The sequence below is a fragment of the Hordeum vulgare genome, chromosome 6H (assembly GCF_904849725.1).
Source record: "Hordeum vulgare subsp. vulgare chromosome 6H, MorexV3_pseudomolecules_assembly, whole genome shotgun sequence".
Classification (NCBI taxonomy): domain Eukaryota; kingdom Viridiplantae; phylum Streptophyta; class Magnoliopsida; order Poales; family Poaceae; genus Hordeum; species Hordeum vulgare.
Genome location: NC_058523.1, coordinates 304,223,461 through 304,239,972, shown reverse-complemented (window position 1 = coordinate 304,239,972; position 16,512 = coordinate 304,223,461). Strand labels below are relative to the sequence as shown.

General features: G+C 45.1%; 1 protein-coding gene across 1 annotated transcript; it reads right to left on the bottom strand.

Annotated features, from left to right (window-relative positions):
• Positions 1 to 10,086: 10,086 nt before the first annotated feature.
• On the bottom strand, positions 10,087 to 14,919 carry LOC123401595 (RING-H2 finger protein ATL58-like). Its single transcript, XM_045095421.1, has 3 exons — positions 14,012 to 14,919; positions 13,821 to 13,903; positions 10,087 to 10,899 (listed from the first exon to the last, which is right to left on the bottom strand). Exons 1-3 carry the CDS (start codon positions 14,219 to 14,221, stop codon positions 10,509 to 10,511), a joined length of 684 nt encoding a protein of 227 aa, XP_044951356.1. The 5' UTR covers positions 14,222 to 14,919; the 3' UTR covers positions 10,087 to 10,508.
• Between the last annotated feature and the right edge of the window lie 1,593 nt (positions 14,920 to 16,512).

Genomic DNA, 16,512 nt, shown 5'->3' with positions numbered 1-16,512 from the left:
AAGACCAGACACATCAAACGACACTTCAACCTCATCCGCGACTACGTCGAGGAGGAGGACGTGAATATCTGCAAAGTGCACACGGATCTGAATGTGGCAAACCCGCTGACTAAACCACTTCCACGGGCAAAGCATGATCAACACCAGAACTGTATGGGTGTTAGATTTATTACAATGTAATTCGCATGGTGATGTGAGGACTAGATTATTGACTCTAGTGCAAGTGGGAGACTGTTGGAATTACGGCCTAGAGGTAATGATAAATAAGTTATTATTATAATTATTGTATCAAGATAATCGTTTATTATCCATGCTATAATTGTATTGAATGAAGACTTAGATACATGTGTGGATACATAGACAAAACACTGTCCCTAGCAAGCCTCTAATTGTCTAGCCAGTTGATCAAGGATAGTCAAGGTTTTCTGACTATGTACAAGGTGTTGTTGCTTGATAACTGGATCACATCATTGGGTGAATCATGTGATGGACTAGACCCAAACTAATGAACGTAGCATGTTGATCGTCTCACTTTGTTGCTATTGTTTTCTGCGTGTCAAGTATTTCTTCCTATGACCATGAGATCATATAACTCACTGGCATCGGAGGAATGCCTTGTGTGTATCAAACGTCACAACGTAACTGGGTGACTATAAAGATGATCTATAGGTATATCCGAAGGTGTCCGTTGAGTTAGTATGGATCAAGACTGGGATTTGTCACTCTTTGTGACGGAGAGGTATCTCGGGTCCCACTCGGTAATACAACATCACACACAAGCCTTGCAAGCAATGTGACTTAGTGTAAGTCACGGATCTTGTATTACGCAACGAGTAAAGAGACTTGCCGGTAAACGAGATTGAAATAGGTATGCGGATACTCACGGTCGAATCTCGGGCAAGTAACATACCGAAGGACAAAGGGAATGACATACGGGATTATATGAATCCTTGGCACTGAGGTTCAATCGATAAGATCTTTGTAGAATATGTAGGATCCAATATGGGCATCCAGGTCCCGCTATTGGATATTGACCGAGGAGTCCCTCGGGTCATGTCAACATAGTTCTCGAACCCGCAGGGTCTGCATGCTTAAGGTTCGGTGATGTTTTATGCGTATTTGAGTTATATGGTTGGTTATCGAATGTTGTTCGGAGTCCCGGCTGAGATCGCCGACGTCATGAGGGTTTCCGGAATGGTCTGGAGACGAAGATTGATATATAGGATGACCTCATTTGATTACCGAAAAGTTTTCGGCATTACCGGGAATGTACCCGGAGTGACGAATGGGTTCCTGATGTTCACCGGGGGGGCCAGCCCGCCCGGGGGAAGCCCATAGGCCTTAGGGGTGCTGCACCAGCCCTTAGTGGGCTGGTGGGCAAGCCCAAGAGGGCCCTTGCGCAGGAGATAAATAAAATCAAAGAGAAAAGGAAAAAAAAGGGAAGTGGGAAAATAGAGAAGGACTCCACCTTCCAATCCTAGTTGGACTAGGATTGGAGGAGGAATCCTCCTAACCCCCTTCGGCCGACCCCTTGGGGCTCTCTTGAGCCTCAAGGCAAGTCCCTCCCCCTCCCTCCTATATATACTGAGGTATTAGGGCTGATTTGAGACAACTTTGCCACGGCAACCCGGCCACATGCCTCCACGGTTTTTCCTTTAGATCGTATTTCTGCGGAGCTCGGGCGGAGCCCTGCTGAGATAGATCACCACCAACCTCCGGAGCACCGTCACGTTGCCGGAGAACTCACTACCTCTCCGTCTCTCTTGCTGGATCAAGAAGCTCGAGATCATCGTCGAGCTGTACGTGTGCTGAACGCGGAGGTGTCGTCCGTTCGGCACTAGATCGAAGCGGATCGTGGGACGGATCGCGGGACGGTTCGTGGGACGGTTCGCGGGGTGGGTCGAGGGACGTGAGGACGTTCCACTACATCAACCGCATTTCTTAACGCTTCCTGTTGTGCGATCTACAAGGGTACGTAGATCGGAAATCCCCTCTCGTAGATGGACATCACCATGATAGGTCTTCGTGCGCGTAGGAAAATTTTTGTTTCCCATGCGACGTTCCCCAACATCAGGTACTCCCATAAATGTTGAAAGCGATATTATCAATACCATAACTCCGAAAGAATACCTAAGGGACATTTATCAGCCTGTTTCAGACTCCGAAAACGAAGAGGTATGTGATTCGGTAAGAAAACAGAGTCCAAAACTGTTCCAGTAGGAAATTTCTCCGTTTGGAATATTTGAAAAAATACAAAAATTGGAAGTAGTCCGGAAAGTGCACGAGGAGGCGACAAGCCTGCCCGGCGCAGGCCCACCCCCTGGCCGCGCCGGGAGGGCTTGTGGCCACCTCGTGCGCCTCCCGTACTCCGTTTTCGTGCGGAGTACTCCTTCTGGTCTGAAAAAAATCATTATATATACTCCCGTTTGGTCTGACCCCTGCATCATGCAGATTTCCTGTGTTTTTCGTTTCGAGCCTGTTTCTGTTGCAGATCTAGATCGCTATGACTTCCCCAAAAGCTCTGAAGGACAAGATCTTCGAGAAGTTCATCAATCCCTACCTCACGGGAGTGCTGCAACACCCTCAATCTATCGAGATGCGTGAGGGGATGTTGCACATCCGTGATGTTGAGGGGGCCAAGAAGACCGGAAGCGTGGAGACGAGGCTCGAAGCAATGGAGCAACAAGTCTTCAAGTGCCAAGGGATGGTGGAGCGTGGACTTAACGCCAACCACATGATGATCACGGAGTTCACCAGCAAGCACAGGATTGATGCCAATGACATTGGGAAGCACCTCTCCAGGCTCTATGACAGGATTGATCAACTCCAGGTCCAGATCTATGACCTGCAGAACCAAAACTATGAGTATGAGTATAGAGTTAAATCAATACAGTTGGCTGCAGATTTGAGGATTCTGGAGACTCGTTCATCTTTCCATGATGGAGCACATATGCCTTGGAAGACGGAGGATCAAGCCCATGTTTCTACAATTCCTCCACCATCACTACCAAAGGAAGACAACTGAACATGGGTATGGGCAATCCCCTTGGCTTGTGCCAAGCTTGGGGGAGTTGCCCCGGTATCGTATCACCATCACATCTTTCGCCTTTACCTTTGTTTTAGTTTTCCTTTTCAGTTTTCTCTTTCTCTAGTAGATTAAAAGTCTTAGTGTTTTAGTCTTGAGTTTTGCTTTGTGTCACCCCCGATGTATTCGAGCACATGAGCCATATAATAAAGAGTGTCTTAGTTGAAGGGCTTTGCCTCTTGCCAAGATCAAAAGAGTGAGAATAGAACAAAAGCATGAAAGATCATGTAATCATCTTATGGGAAGTGATGGCTTCACATATAAAAAGAATGAGGATTGAAACTTGTTGAGGGTAGGCAAATGTAGACCTTGGTCACGGTGGCAATTAATAGGAAGTGATAAAGAAGGAGAGGTTCACATATAAATATATCATCTCTGACACCATCTATGATTGTGAACACTCACTAAACTATTGCATGCCTAGAAGTAGATGTTGGACAAGGAAGACAACATAATGAATTGTGTTTGCTTGGCTCCGAACAATGTTATATGATTAGAGATCCCTTAGCATGTGAAGATTGCTTCCACCTCATATTAGCCAAAACTCCCGCACCAAGTAGAGATACTACTTGTGCATCCATAAACCTTCAAACCAGTTTTTCCATGAGTGTCCACCATACCTACCTATGGATTGAATAAGATCCCTCAAGTAAGTTGTCATCGGTGCAAGCAATAAAAATTGCTCTCTAATATGTATGATCTATTAGTGTGTGGAAAATAAGCTTTCTACGAACCTGTGATGAGGAAGGCATAAAAGCGACAGACTGCATAATAAAGTTCTTTATCACAGGAGGCAATATAAAGTGGCGTTCCTCCGCACTAAGAGGACACACATCCAAACCTCAAAAGCGCATGACAACCTCTGCTTCCCTCTGTGAAGGGCCTATCTTGTACCTTTACTTTTTGCCCTTGAAAGAGTCATGGTGATCTTCACCAATTCCCTATTTCGCCTTTATCTTGGCTGACGTCATATGCTTCGGAAAGATCTATATTCATATCTCAACTTGGAAGTAAGTATTCATGAATTTTTATTGTTGACATTACCCTTGAGGTAAGCAGTTGGGAGGCAAAACTGTAAGCCCCTATCTTTCTCTGTGTTCAGCTGAAACTTTGATCTCATGAGTACCACGTGAGTTGTAGCAATTGTAGAGAACGAAAGAATGATTGAGTATGTGGATTTGCTTTACAAGCTCTTATTTGACTCTTTCTGATGTTGTGGCCACAAGCCTGCTTGGCGCGGCGACCCCCCCCCCCCCCCGGGGCCGCGCCAAGGGGGCTTGTGGGCAGCCTGCTGCCCTACTGGCCCCCTCTTCTTCTATATGAAGGGTTTCGTCCAGAAAAAAATCAGGGAGGAGCTTTTTCGTGGATTCGCCGCCGCCACGAGGAGGAACTTGAGCAGAACCAATCTAGAGCTCCGGCAGGACGATCCTGCCGGGGAAACTTCCCTCCCGGAGGGGGAAATCGTCGCCATAGTCATCACCAACACTCCTCTCATCAGAGGGGACTCATCACCATCAACATCTTCATCAGCACCATCTCATCTCCAAACCCTAGTTCATCACTTGTAACCAATCTCCGTCTCGCGACTCCGATTGGTACTTGTAAGGTTGCTAGTAGTGTTAATTACTATGTGTAGTTGATGCTAGTTGGATTACTTCGTGGAAGAGTTTATCTTCAGATCCTCTATGGTACTCATTACCTCTCTGGTCATGAATATGATTATGCTTTGTGTGTAGTTACTTTTGTTCCTGAGGACATGGGATAAGTCATGCTAATAGTAGTCATGTGAATTTGGTATCCGTTCGGTAATTTGATATGTTGTATGTTGTTTTTCCTCTAGTGGTGTTATGTGAACGTCAACTACATAACACTTCACCATTCTTTGGGTCTAGAGGAAGGCATTGGGAAGCAGTAAGTAGATGATGGGTTGCTAGAGTGACAGAAGCTTAAACCCTAGTTTATGCGTTACTTCGTAAGGGGCTGATTTGGATCCACTAGTTTAATGCTATGGTTAGACTTTGTCTTAATTCTTCTTTCGTAGTTGCGGATTCTTGCGAGAGGGGTTAATCATAAGTAGGATGCTTGTCCAAGTAAGGGTAGTACCCAAGCGCCGGTCCACCCACATATCAAACTATCAAAGTAACGAACGCGAATCATATGAACATGATGAAAACTAGCATGACAGAAATTCCCGTGTGTCCTCGTTAGCGTTTTTCCTCCTATAAGACTTTGTCCAGGATTGTCCCTTGCTACAAAAGGGATTGGGCCACTTTGCTGCACCGTTGCTACTTTTGTTACTTGTTGCTTGCTACGAATCATCTCACCACACAATCACTTGTTACCGACAATTTCAGTGCCTGCAGATTTTACCTTGTTGAAAACCACTTGTGAGATCCTTCTGCTCCTCGTTGGGTTCGACACTCTTACTTATCGAAAGGACTACGATTGATCCCCTATACTTGTGGGTCATCATCCCTTACGCAAGGAAACTCCAAGCGACTCTTTTCCCATATGGGTCGTAAGTCGTCTTCTTTGTGTCTTGGGCCAATCGGCTCTCACAGCGTACGCCTTGCGTCTTCCGCCTCACAAGTCATGGCCACCTTGTACATGGATACTGAGCCACCATTATCCTAACCTGGACCCTAGGGCGGGTCTTGTAATGGGATAACATCCCCAACATTAGGCCCCAAATTCACTTGAACTTGTTCATGTCAATAAACATCTTTTATATGCTCGGCGGCTCAAGAAAAACCTCAACCTGCTCCCAACGGAAGAATTGTCGGCTTGTAAGCTTCTCTTGATTTTCTGCTGCGGAAATTAATGATGTCAGCCATTCGAAAATTTCAGGAATCTTCATGACGTCATCCCAACGGCTCTTTTGGTCTATCTGTCCGGCAAGAGGACCACATCGAGTTGGTCGGCAGCGCACACACTTCTAGCTAAGTCGGCAATGAGTTTCAAGAGCTGATACGAAGATGACTGCGAGCCACCACAAGCGGCCTCCCACATCCCATGTGTGTTTTGTAGTTTAGTGGATGGATATAGCATTTTGCAGGTGCTCTCTCTGCTAGAATGGAGTGCAGTGCACCACAAGCATGAAGCATTTTTTGTTGATTTTTCACTGTTGACCGTTGTGTAATGTGTCGCGGTTCAGTGAAATATTACTATGTGGTTCACTTGGTAAAACAATATAAAAGGAAAAGTATCTTAAAGTTTACTTCTTTTGAGATGTAGTTCGCTAGTTATCTACATGTGTTTCACTTTCGAGGGTGATGTTGTTCACTTGCGTCCAACATGAAAGTGCGAAAAATGTTAGAGAAACAACTAAATAGTAATGTGGTTAACTTTAATATATGCCGCGGCTCAGTTTTCCTCATCATTGCAGTCCACTCTCGTTCATAAAAATGTTAGAAACAATAACAAAAAAGAAATCATGCAGTGCACTTGTCCGTCGGATGCAGTGTGGTTTCTGTCAAAAAACACTGCGCTCTTCTATCCGATGTGGTTCACGCGTTGATTTGGGTGTCGCGAAAAAAAACACTCTCCGCATTTCCGTAATTTCAAAACTGATCATCAACCATATGGAATTATAGAGAGTGGTGTACATGAAAAATATGTGCCTCGTCGATATCTTTCCAACGCCGTATCATTTGCATTGTTCCGATAAACGTTTTGAAAAAAATTATGAAAATACGTTTTCTGCAACTCCTAGGCAGCCGCGCCGTTTTCAAAGTTCATTTAAAACCGTAAGGAATCTCAACAAGTGGCCAACATATGAAAGATGTGCTTATTCCACAGATTTTCAACGTCGTATCATACATCTCGTTCCGCCGAACACTTTAAAAACTGCAGAAAAAAACGTACAGAAAAAATCGAAAATTTTGAAATACAAAATTTTGTTTTTTAGTAAATTTGAAATTAATCTCAAACCATAAGAAATTAGACAGAGTAATCTACATGCGAAAGATGAGGCTCGGCGGTATATTTCTAACGCCATATTATTTGCTTCATTCCGATGAGTGGTTTAGAAAAATCATGAAAATACGCTCCCCGCAGCCCGTCACGCGCCCGCTATTTTAGAAACTGCTCTCAAACCGCGAGGAATCTAGAAAATGTTCAACATGACGGAGTTGGGCCTTTTCCATAGCAATCCAACGGTATATTATACGCCTCATTCCTCCAAACGGTTTAAAAGCTGGAGTGAAAACGGTGTCGAAAAAGCGCCTGTAGTTTTTTCTCGTGACATTGGAGTGTTTCGTTTGATAGAGATGGAGTGCACTAACGTTGAGAGTGCAGTTGGGAAGTGTGTGGAGAATAACTATTCTGCTAATATTACCAGTTCATGTAGAATCCGGGCTCAGATCTGGCGGGGTCAATGGCGTGTGGCGGGCGAGCTGTGGCGTGGCTGCTTCGGCTGGTGCCCACCGATGTGTGGTGGTGGTGGCGTGCCACAGATCAAGGACGGCAACGTGACGGTGTCGCTCAAGGAGGACCTGGCGCGCGCTGGGTTGCTAACAGCGGCTCAACGACGTGTGGTGTTATCTTGTTGCTGGCAGCCGTAGAGGGTGGTGGTGGCTAGCCCGATGAGGTGATTTGTGGAGCCAATGGTTATTGGCCACGGCGAGTCATCCGGTGTGATGGGTCATGTAGGTTGGGCGAGGACGGTCGACATGTCCGGAGACGGTTTGTTGGCAGGCTGTTGTGAGGATGGATTTGGTGAGCTCCGGGCGAAAGCCTTGGTCGACCTATGGTCGTTGCAAGCACCGACGGCGTCCTAGGATGTCGTTTCCTCCTTGAAGGCGGCGTTATGGAGCCCCTTCACCACCATTGTCCCCTCGGTCTCGGGCTTTCCGTGTGAAAGCCCCAGTTTCGACATTGGTCGAAGCGGGCGTCGGCGGCGTACTCGTCGCTTCCCTCTTGGGAGCAAACGCCTTTGGGAGGTCTGGTCCCTCGTCAGTTCGTGGTGGCTCAGGTGACTATGTGGTTTCGTCGTCGGCCAGGAGTGTGAGCGACCTTGGGGTTGGTGAGGAAGTCGGAGCAGCGGCTCCAGAGATCAGTGTTGCGGAGTGTCGGTTCTGGCCGCATGGGCGGTAGAGTCGTCGACTCGAATGGAGCGCGGCCTCAGGGCCGGTGCGCAAGTCAGAGGGACGACTCCGAGGAACACCTTAGTGTCGTGGAGTGTCGGTTCTGGCCACGTGGGCGGTAGAGTCGTCGGTTCGTATGGAGTGCGGCCTTGGGGCCAACGTGTGTGAGTTGATGTGGTTTGTAAGCCACAGTGGTGGCTCCTGGTCATGTGGTAGGGTGACCTCTTTGGTCTTTTGGGCTGGTGTGTACTTTCATTGTATTGACTCTTGGTCGGTTTTCCTTATAAACCAGTCAATTCTCTTGCATTAGTCGGTTTTCCTTATAAACCAGTCAATTCTCTTCTTAATGCAAAGGCAAAGCTTCTATTGATTTCTTAAAAAAAATGTTTACGTCCTCATGTTCGTCAGCTAACTACGGCTACCAGAGTTTTCGTCCCTGTGTTAAATTGTTAAACGTACTTTTAATCAAAATTGATTATTATCTTAATGGATGGGCATTAATCATGAGGCTTTAATTGTATGTGTTATTTTGTGTACGCTAGGTAGGGTTTACTTAAAAAAGATAATGTTTGCTTTCTTAATAATCTATACCTAATAATAAAGCGGCTATTGCTTCCGTCGGAAAACCCACCGCGGCATTTTTATAAAAGAGCCCCTGTAATTTTTGTACTCAACCCGTGCTCCATCATTTATCTGCAACGTAAAAGGAAAAAACGATTCGCTGCAAAAATTATACCCGTACGCATCGCCTCCTTCCGTCGACTCTGGGCCCCCATAGCCTGTGCCGAGGCCGCCACGGCCGACATCAACCGCCACCGCTGTCGATCTCAACCCACCCGCCTCCGCGGCCGTACCTCTCCCCGCTCACTGCCCCCGTTGCGGCGCTCGAGCACATCGCGTCGATCCTGGTCCACCCTGACCTGTGCCCAGGCCGCTGCCACACCACTCGCCGCCGCGGCCGACCTCAACCACCACTGCTGTCGATCTCAACCCACCCGCCTCCGCGGTCGTACCTCTGCCCGCTTCTGCCCCCGTTTCGGCGCTCGGGCACAGCTTCTGGATCAAATCAACGCGACAGCTATAGTGACCGGGGATGATGCGTCTGCTCGATGCAGAACGGCGACGGCGCACGGATAAGGCGCGGCGGAGCAAAGTACTTGTAGGTGGAGGCGGGCCTCCATGGCTCACACGGGGAACTCCAAGGTTATGGCACGGCAACGGCGACTCCTTATGGCCAGATAGAGGCGCCTAACCCTTGCTCCCCTCATCGTATCCCCTCCTCCGGCAGGAACTCATCATCTGATGAGATCCCCTCCCCATGCCTCCAACCGTGTGCCAAGCACCGACAAGAAAATTTGTTTTGTGAAGATTTGTTTGCTGATGAATGAACGTATTGAATGTAAGATTGCATTGTTGTAGAGACAGAGAATGGAACACCACCTTCAGTTTGTCATCTGATCCCATATTCTCTACCCCATGAATGAAATAAGATAACAGTCCATTGATCAATTCATGTAGGCTCTTTGTTTTTCTTTGCTTGTTCCGCTCAATTCCTCATCATGGTGGAATTAACAATGGACGGGTTGATTTCTCAACAAAATAGGATAGGACTGACTACATTAGTTAGTTAGCTTCTTATTTTAATAAAGCAAAATAATTATAAAAAGATTAAAAACGTGTGATATTTTTTTCTTCCGTTGCAACGCACGGGCCCTTTTGCTAGTAATATATAGATGAAGTACCTATTTAGGCGAATATCCATTTTCCAGCCCATCTGCATTTGCTCAAGAAAAAATGCACAACAAATACATAAGAAATTAAAAAAAACATTTTTTACATCATAGATAATTTGGTGCATGATGTGCGTTCCAAATTTCAGATTATTTAGACATATGAGTAGCTCTCAAAAAAAACTAATTGATTCAAAACAATACATTAACAGTAAAAAGTTACAGACCTAAAATTTGTCTTTTCTACCAAGCACTTCTTAAATGTTCAAATGGTTTGAAATTTAGAGCGCACCTCAGGCACCAAATTATCTACCATACAAAAAAAAAAATCTCAAAATATTAGTATTTTTTAAAATTGTTTTCTTCGTTGCAGGTACAGATGAGCCTGGGCACCGAATCTGCTCTCCTATTTAGGAGCTTTTTTGGCTTTGCCAAAATGAAAAGGTTGCAAAAGCAAAAGCCCAAACAAACAGGGTCTAGACCTTTTCCCTTCTTTAGAGTCAGTTTATCATTGATGCAGATCTTCACGCGCCTCTTGTTAATCCTTGTAACAGCAGCTAAACGTACGACACTAAACAGTACACAGCAAAAAGGCCTTATTTCTTTTGCTTACACAGCAGACAGGTGGCAAGCATTTGGAGACCCTGCGGTTTGAGGCGCGGTGTCTAGAACAATTGATGCTTCCACGTTACTCTGCTGTGCCGAGCCGTCGCTGACCCTGCCGTCCACTGCCTGATCCTCCGGTCGTGCGTGTTCATCTCCAAGGCTCACATGATGTTGTGCATTCAAGGAGCAGTCCTCTTCGATGACTTGTGTTTCCAGATCATTTGGAGCGACACTCGCATCTCTGGGGGAAGTCAGAAGCGATACTCGACAAAGAGGGCATGTATTGTTCTTAGAGAACCAGTGGTCAATGCAATCGATGTGGAAGGTGTGACCACAAGGGGGTATTCTCTGAAGCCGCTCATCTGGTTGATAGTCTGCTAAGCACACCGAGCACCTGGCAAGAATGTTCAGTGTTCAGCAAAATATAGCTAACAAAATGAAGAATGCGGTGTAAAATTGCAGCGGGAGTGGATATACTATCATAGTTGGCTAACACATAGTTGCAGCAAGAGCTCGTGATGGAGGATACTTTGGTAGAAGTAGTGATGGAAATTACACATGCATGCCAAATAACCAAGTCTAGGAGAAGATGCCCCTTTGCTACGTGGTTACTGCAAGTAACATACTACTCTCCTTCGTATAGGTTCAGGCGGATAAAATAAGCCTTGGAAAGCCTTGAGGATATATTTTTTTTAATGTTGAAAGCCTTAATTTATCCAAGCGGAAGTTGACATATTTGTTGAAAAATCATAGAACTCGGGCCGGCCTACTTTCAGATGATTCATGCAGGACTTCCTTTCAGGAGCTTGGGGCCATAGCTTGGAAAGCTTGTACTTATGTTGGTTACAAATAGACTGTACCGTGCATGTTAGCAGAAGCCAGTCCTTGAATCCTTATGTAGTTACTTTCATTTCATTGCAATAGAAGTGGTGTGCATCCTGTCACTCTTGATAGTACACTATTGCATGCCCGTGTAAATCTACTTTCCTTCAATGATAACAGAACAACAAAATCCTTCACATCACTTAAAAGTTTTAATAAATGATACTCCCTCCACTGCTACTGAGTAAAAAAGCCAATGCTTTCTAACTTTGACCAAATATGTAGATAAAACTGTTAACAAGTTCAATATTAAATAAATACATTATGAAAATATGTCTAATGGTGGATAAACTGATATTGATTTGGTATTGTTTATCTTTATATTTGTGTATATATGCTTAGTCAAACTTAGAAAAAATTTGACTTTTTGACTCGGTTTATATGTCATGTATTTGGGGACAGAGGGAGTATCATGCATTTTTATTAAGCTGAGTTCCCAAGCATAGAAATGTCCATGGATTTGTTTCTAAAGAAGCTAGTCCATGAACACTTCATAGGGAATATTACATATTAGTAGCACTCCCACTACTTGTTATGGAAAGCTGGAAGCCCACATCCTTCTTTTCCCTACCTTCCTTCTATAATACTCAGTACTACTATAACCATTAATTAGGCTTATCAACCTTGTGCCAACTGATGGATCTCCATTTATTACAGTATCTGTGTTTGTTTCTCTTGTTCAACAAATTTCCGAATTTGCACCGTCCATGAGAGGGGGGGGGGGGGGGGGGGGGGGGGGAATCCTATGAGACCGGGTCTCATACTCATAGGCCAACATGTGAGACCTGTTAGATGAATGACACACGGTCTCTCTAATCTCAAAGCACATAATCCCATTTCCATTAGCTTTGAATCCTAATTAGCTATTGCCGTTTGCAATCCCAACCTTCTTTCGTGGGCTCGAACAGACACGTAGTTGTAGTTTTTTCTATCGCAAACATCAATGGCGGCCATGCCCAAGGACTCCGGCGACGGCCGCCTGCCAGGACTTACCAACGAGTAATCGACTACTCGTCCATGGCCGCGCAGAAGGATCTCATCCCTGTTGTCGAGTCAGAGGAGCTCGTCGCCGCCGATCGCGCCTGTCGCGATTTCTCGTCCAGGACCGGCTGCCCCAAAGGACCTCGACGGACTGCTCGTCCATGGTGACCACGCACGAAGATGGTGGCCGGACCAACTCTCCGTCGATCGCGGCGCCGAGATGCATCATACTCCCTATTGCTCACGCTCTACCTGGACGTCATCAGCATGTTCGTGTCATCCCTGCTCTGCTGCAACTGCTGCAGGCAGCTGAGCGCACCAAAGCCTTCTTGGCTTGATTGCAGGCATATAGCTTGCACATCCGAAGTTCATGGTGCCAACAGATCCCTCTAGGCATGTACAGCCATTATCAGTTCATGTAGAATCTGGATGAACATATACTGCTGCGTGCACATTTGGTTGTTCTCCTCTAATTACTATGAACCTATGCTTTGATCTAAGTGTGCATCTTAATGACAAGCCGGTCGTTCTCTGAAGCATAAGTTTACTGCAATTAATTGACACTGGAACCAACGGCCGGGAGTTCGTCGTCGTGCACAAGTGTGGCGTCACATAGCAGCTGGAGCGAAGCTAGAGAATTGGAATCGGGAATAAGAGTTGGGATTGCAAATCGATGGGCAAAGTGGGATTAGATGCTTTGAGATTGTGAATGCCACATGCCAATCATCGGGATGGGTCTCACATGTTGGCCTATGAGACCCGGTCTCATAGGATTTTTTTTTCGTCAATGAGTGCATTGCTAGTGGTTCACAACTGGCTAGCTCACACTTAAGTGCATACACGGATTAGCGGCATAAAGATGCAGGCTCTAGCAGCCTAGATTAAGAACACATGCGTCAACTACAGAACTACTCCCTCCATCCGGTAAAGAGTGTACGTTTGGACTTAAAATTTGTCCATAAAAAGTGTATTTTTATCTTTCCAATGGATTTTAAAGTAAAAAAATTGCTTCTCTCTCATCACACTATCAAGACCAAGAAAATTCTACATATAGTCTTCTTAATTTCTACATGCACTTAGCTCATTGGGGGTTGAGTAATTAAAGAGGAGAGAGATGATGGCTTGCACCTTTCCGATGTATTTTTTACTCCACTTCATAATTTGTCCTAAAATATCTATATGTACACTTTTCAACGGACGGAGGGAGTAACTCTGAAGCAGCTAAAAGGACAAATTTAATAGAAATCTCAACTTACAAACATCATTGCGCTATATATTGATAGTACCGTCGCATACAACATTGTTTTTAAAGAAAATTATTTTCACAATCATCACATAATAAAAGACAAAAAACGTAACAATTGATTGTTAATTGGTGAGAGAGATATGATCTAGTACAAGTGTACACCACTATATTAACTGCATTAAGGAGAAAAGGAGTGGATCACTCACTGTGTTTCCCTGACCAGGAAGCTCTCCTTGAAAATCACGACTGGCAACATCTCGCGCATCTCCTTATTTATGCCACACTCCAACTATAAATGCAGATATGTTCAAATAAAGTTAAATCAAACAATAAGATTTGCAATAAACTAAGTAGTTAAGAAAAGTATGCATTGAGGGAACATAAATGGCCAACTTACCGTAGGGTTATCCCCCCTGATCAAACTATTAGCCCTCATTTGCAAGGACTGCCAATTCACTCTGCGCCTCCACAGGTAGAACAAGTAGAAGAAGAGAAGCAAGATGAATGTGAAGAAAACTGGCACAGAGAAGATGAAGGCCTGGTATAGTTTAAGCTCAGGCGATGCGGCGGAGCAGTAGTCCGGTGGATCTGGGGAAGTACAAGACATCGCCAAACCAAAATGCACTTACAGAATCCCTGACTGGCACCAAAATCTCTTACCCCAGTGAACTGTAACATTCCTAGATGCTATGAGCTATCATCCTGCTGTGTCTTGGTCTCCCATCCCATGAACCAACTGCCAGCGTCAGCACATATCACATAACTGATAGTAAGCTAAAGCAAACGAGCTTAAAGGAAAGCCAAAGAAAAACTAGCACCAGTCGCACTCCCAGCCACCTAGAAACCAGATCAAAGAGAACCAACGCTACTGTCAGTGGATTCCCGACTAAAAAGACACACGCTCCTCTCTGCTGATCCAAACCAAATTGCAACGCCGGTGATACCAAATTGCTCGCGAGAATATTGTCAAAGAGCCTCCCCAGCCCAACGTAACACCGCGAGAACTGGAGTAGAGAGGTATACACCCAAACAGACAGCTATTGCCAATCCGCCTGAATTTAACGCCTAATTGGCACGATATGGGTATAAACAGATCCCGATTCGGCGTCAGATACTGGGGAGGCCGAGGTCACGGGGAAGGAGCGGCAGCGAACTGAACTAGGAAGAGGAAGAGCAATAACAAGAGAGGATATAGGGCGCCGCGGGTCCAGCGAATATGGGCGGCGACGGCGCAGATCGGGCTGTGAGGAGAAGTGACCTTAGGAGCTAAAACGAACAGGGGAGAAAAGGAAAACAACGGCTGGGCTCCGACTCCATGGCGGCGACGGTATCACACGCGGCCACCGGCCAGGGTTTTTTTTTTTTTTTTACAGTCACCGAGCTGTCCATTTTCATTCTATAGATGGCTCACTTTCTCTTTTCACAAAGTTCGGACGTCTTTCCACATGTAAAACTTCTTTCTACAACCATCCCCTCTTTTATTCATAAGGATCGTAGCATTATTTACCATTATCATCACTTTTGGGGTGAAGTCATCCACACAATAGAAAATAAGAGCATCTCCAGTCGCGTGTCCAACAAGCCCCTTCCGAACGATTTTTTGTCGTCGGAGGAGGAAAAACGCCCGAGGAGCCCCTTTTGCCGGTTAGGGCCGAAATTGACCCCGACGGTCCCATGCCGAACCCACGTCGGTGGATGCCCGGGAGCGTCCGCGATATTATTTGCATGCAAGAGGCACACTCTGAGCCTCCAACTCCCTCTCCGCCTCTCTCTCCTGCATGCAACAGGCTCATCCATGTGCATGTATCTCGTTCACTTTATCTCTTTTTCCTTTGTCTTTTAGTGTTTGATGGGGCATGGCTGGAAAAATTTTGCCCCTCATGTCAAAATTTTCGTCGGCATGACCCCAACCTAGGGATGGCAATGGGTACCCATTACCCACGTACCCTGCGGGTAAAAACCCTATTAGGGTAAGGGTATGGGACAAAAATTTACCCATGGGTATATAAATAGAAAAATCTGAAACCCATCGGGTAGAGCAGGTACGGGTATGGGATCATATAACCCATACCCACATGCCCATGTACCCATATAAAAGTTATGTAAACTGAAAATTATCTCTAGAATCTACATTATGTCAAGAATTTGTGAACTAAAAGTGTATGCTTATTTGTTGTTGTTTATGACTATATGATATTGTTTATAACTATATGTTGGTGTTATAATCTATTTTTGTAAACTCTATTATATGACGTTGTTTATGACTATATGTTTTTCAAATTGATACTTTGAAAACATGGGTACTTTTACCCACGGGTACCCGTCTACCCAGTCTGATCACGGGTATGGGAAAAAGTTATATCCATTGACGGGTATGGGTAAGGGTGATGGGTAAGCTTAGGTGGGACGGGTAAGGGTATGGGGAGGCTTCACCCGTACCCATACCCTACGCGTGCCATCCCTACCCCAACCGGCTGAAAAAATGGCTCATGGGAGGCCAACAAGTGGAGATGCTCTAAAGACCTAGCTAGTTCTTGAGCTATTTAATTAATCTCTTTATTAAATGATACTCCCTCCATTTGAAAATACATGTCCTAGGAATGGATGCATCTATATGTATTTTAATTTTGATAAATTACTTTTTATTCATTTCTCCGACAAGTATTTTCAGGCGGATGGAGTATAACATGAGTAAAGTCTAAGCCATGAAATAACAATCATCAAATATACCACTTGGTGTCGAGGAAGAATTGCCATCTTTCAAGGCTGAAACAACCTCCACACTGTCTGAATTGATCTCGATCATACTGCATCCAACTATTCAGTCTAGGTTTATTCTGAATCTAAGATCAATTGTTTTTACTATAAATAAATCAAAACAAATATCAATTTTTTTCG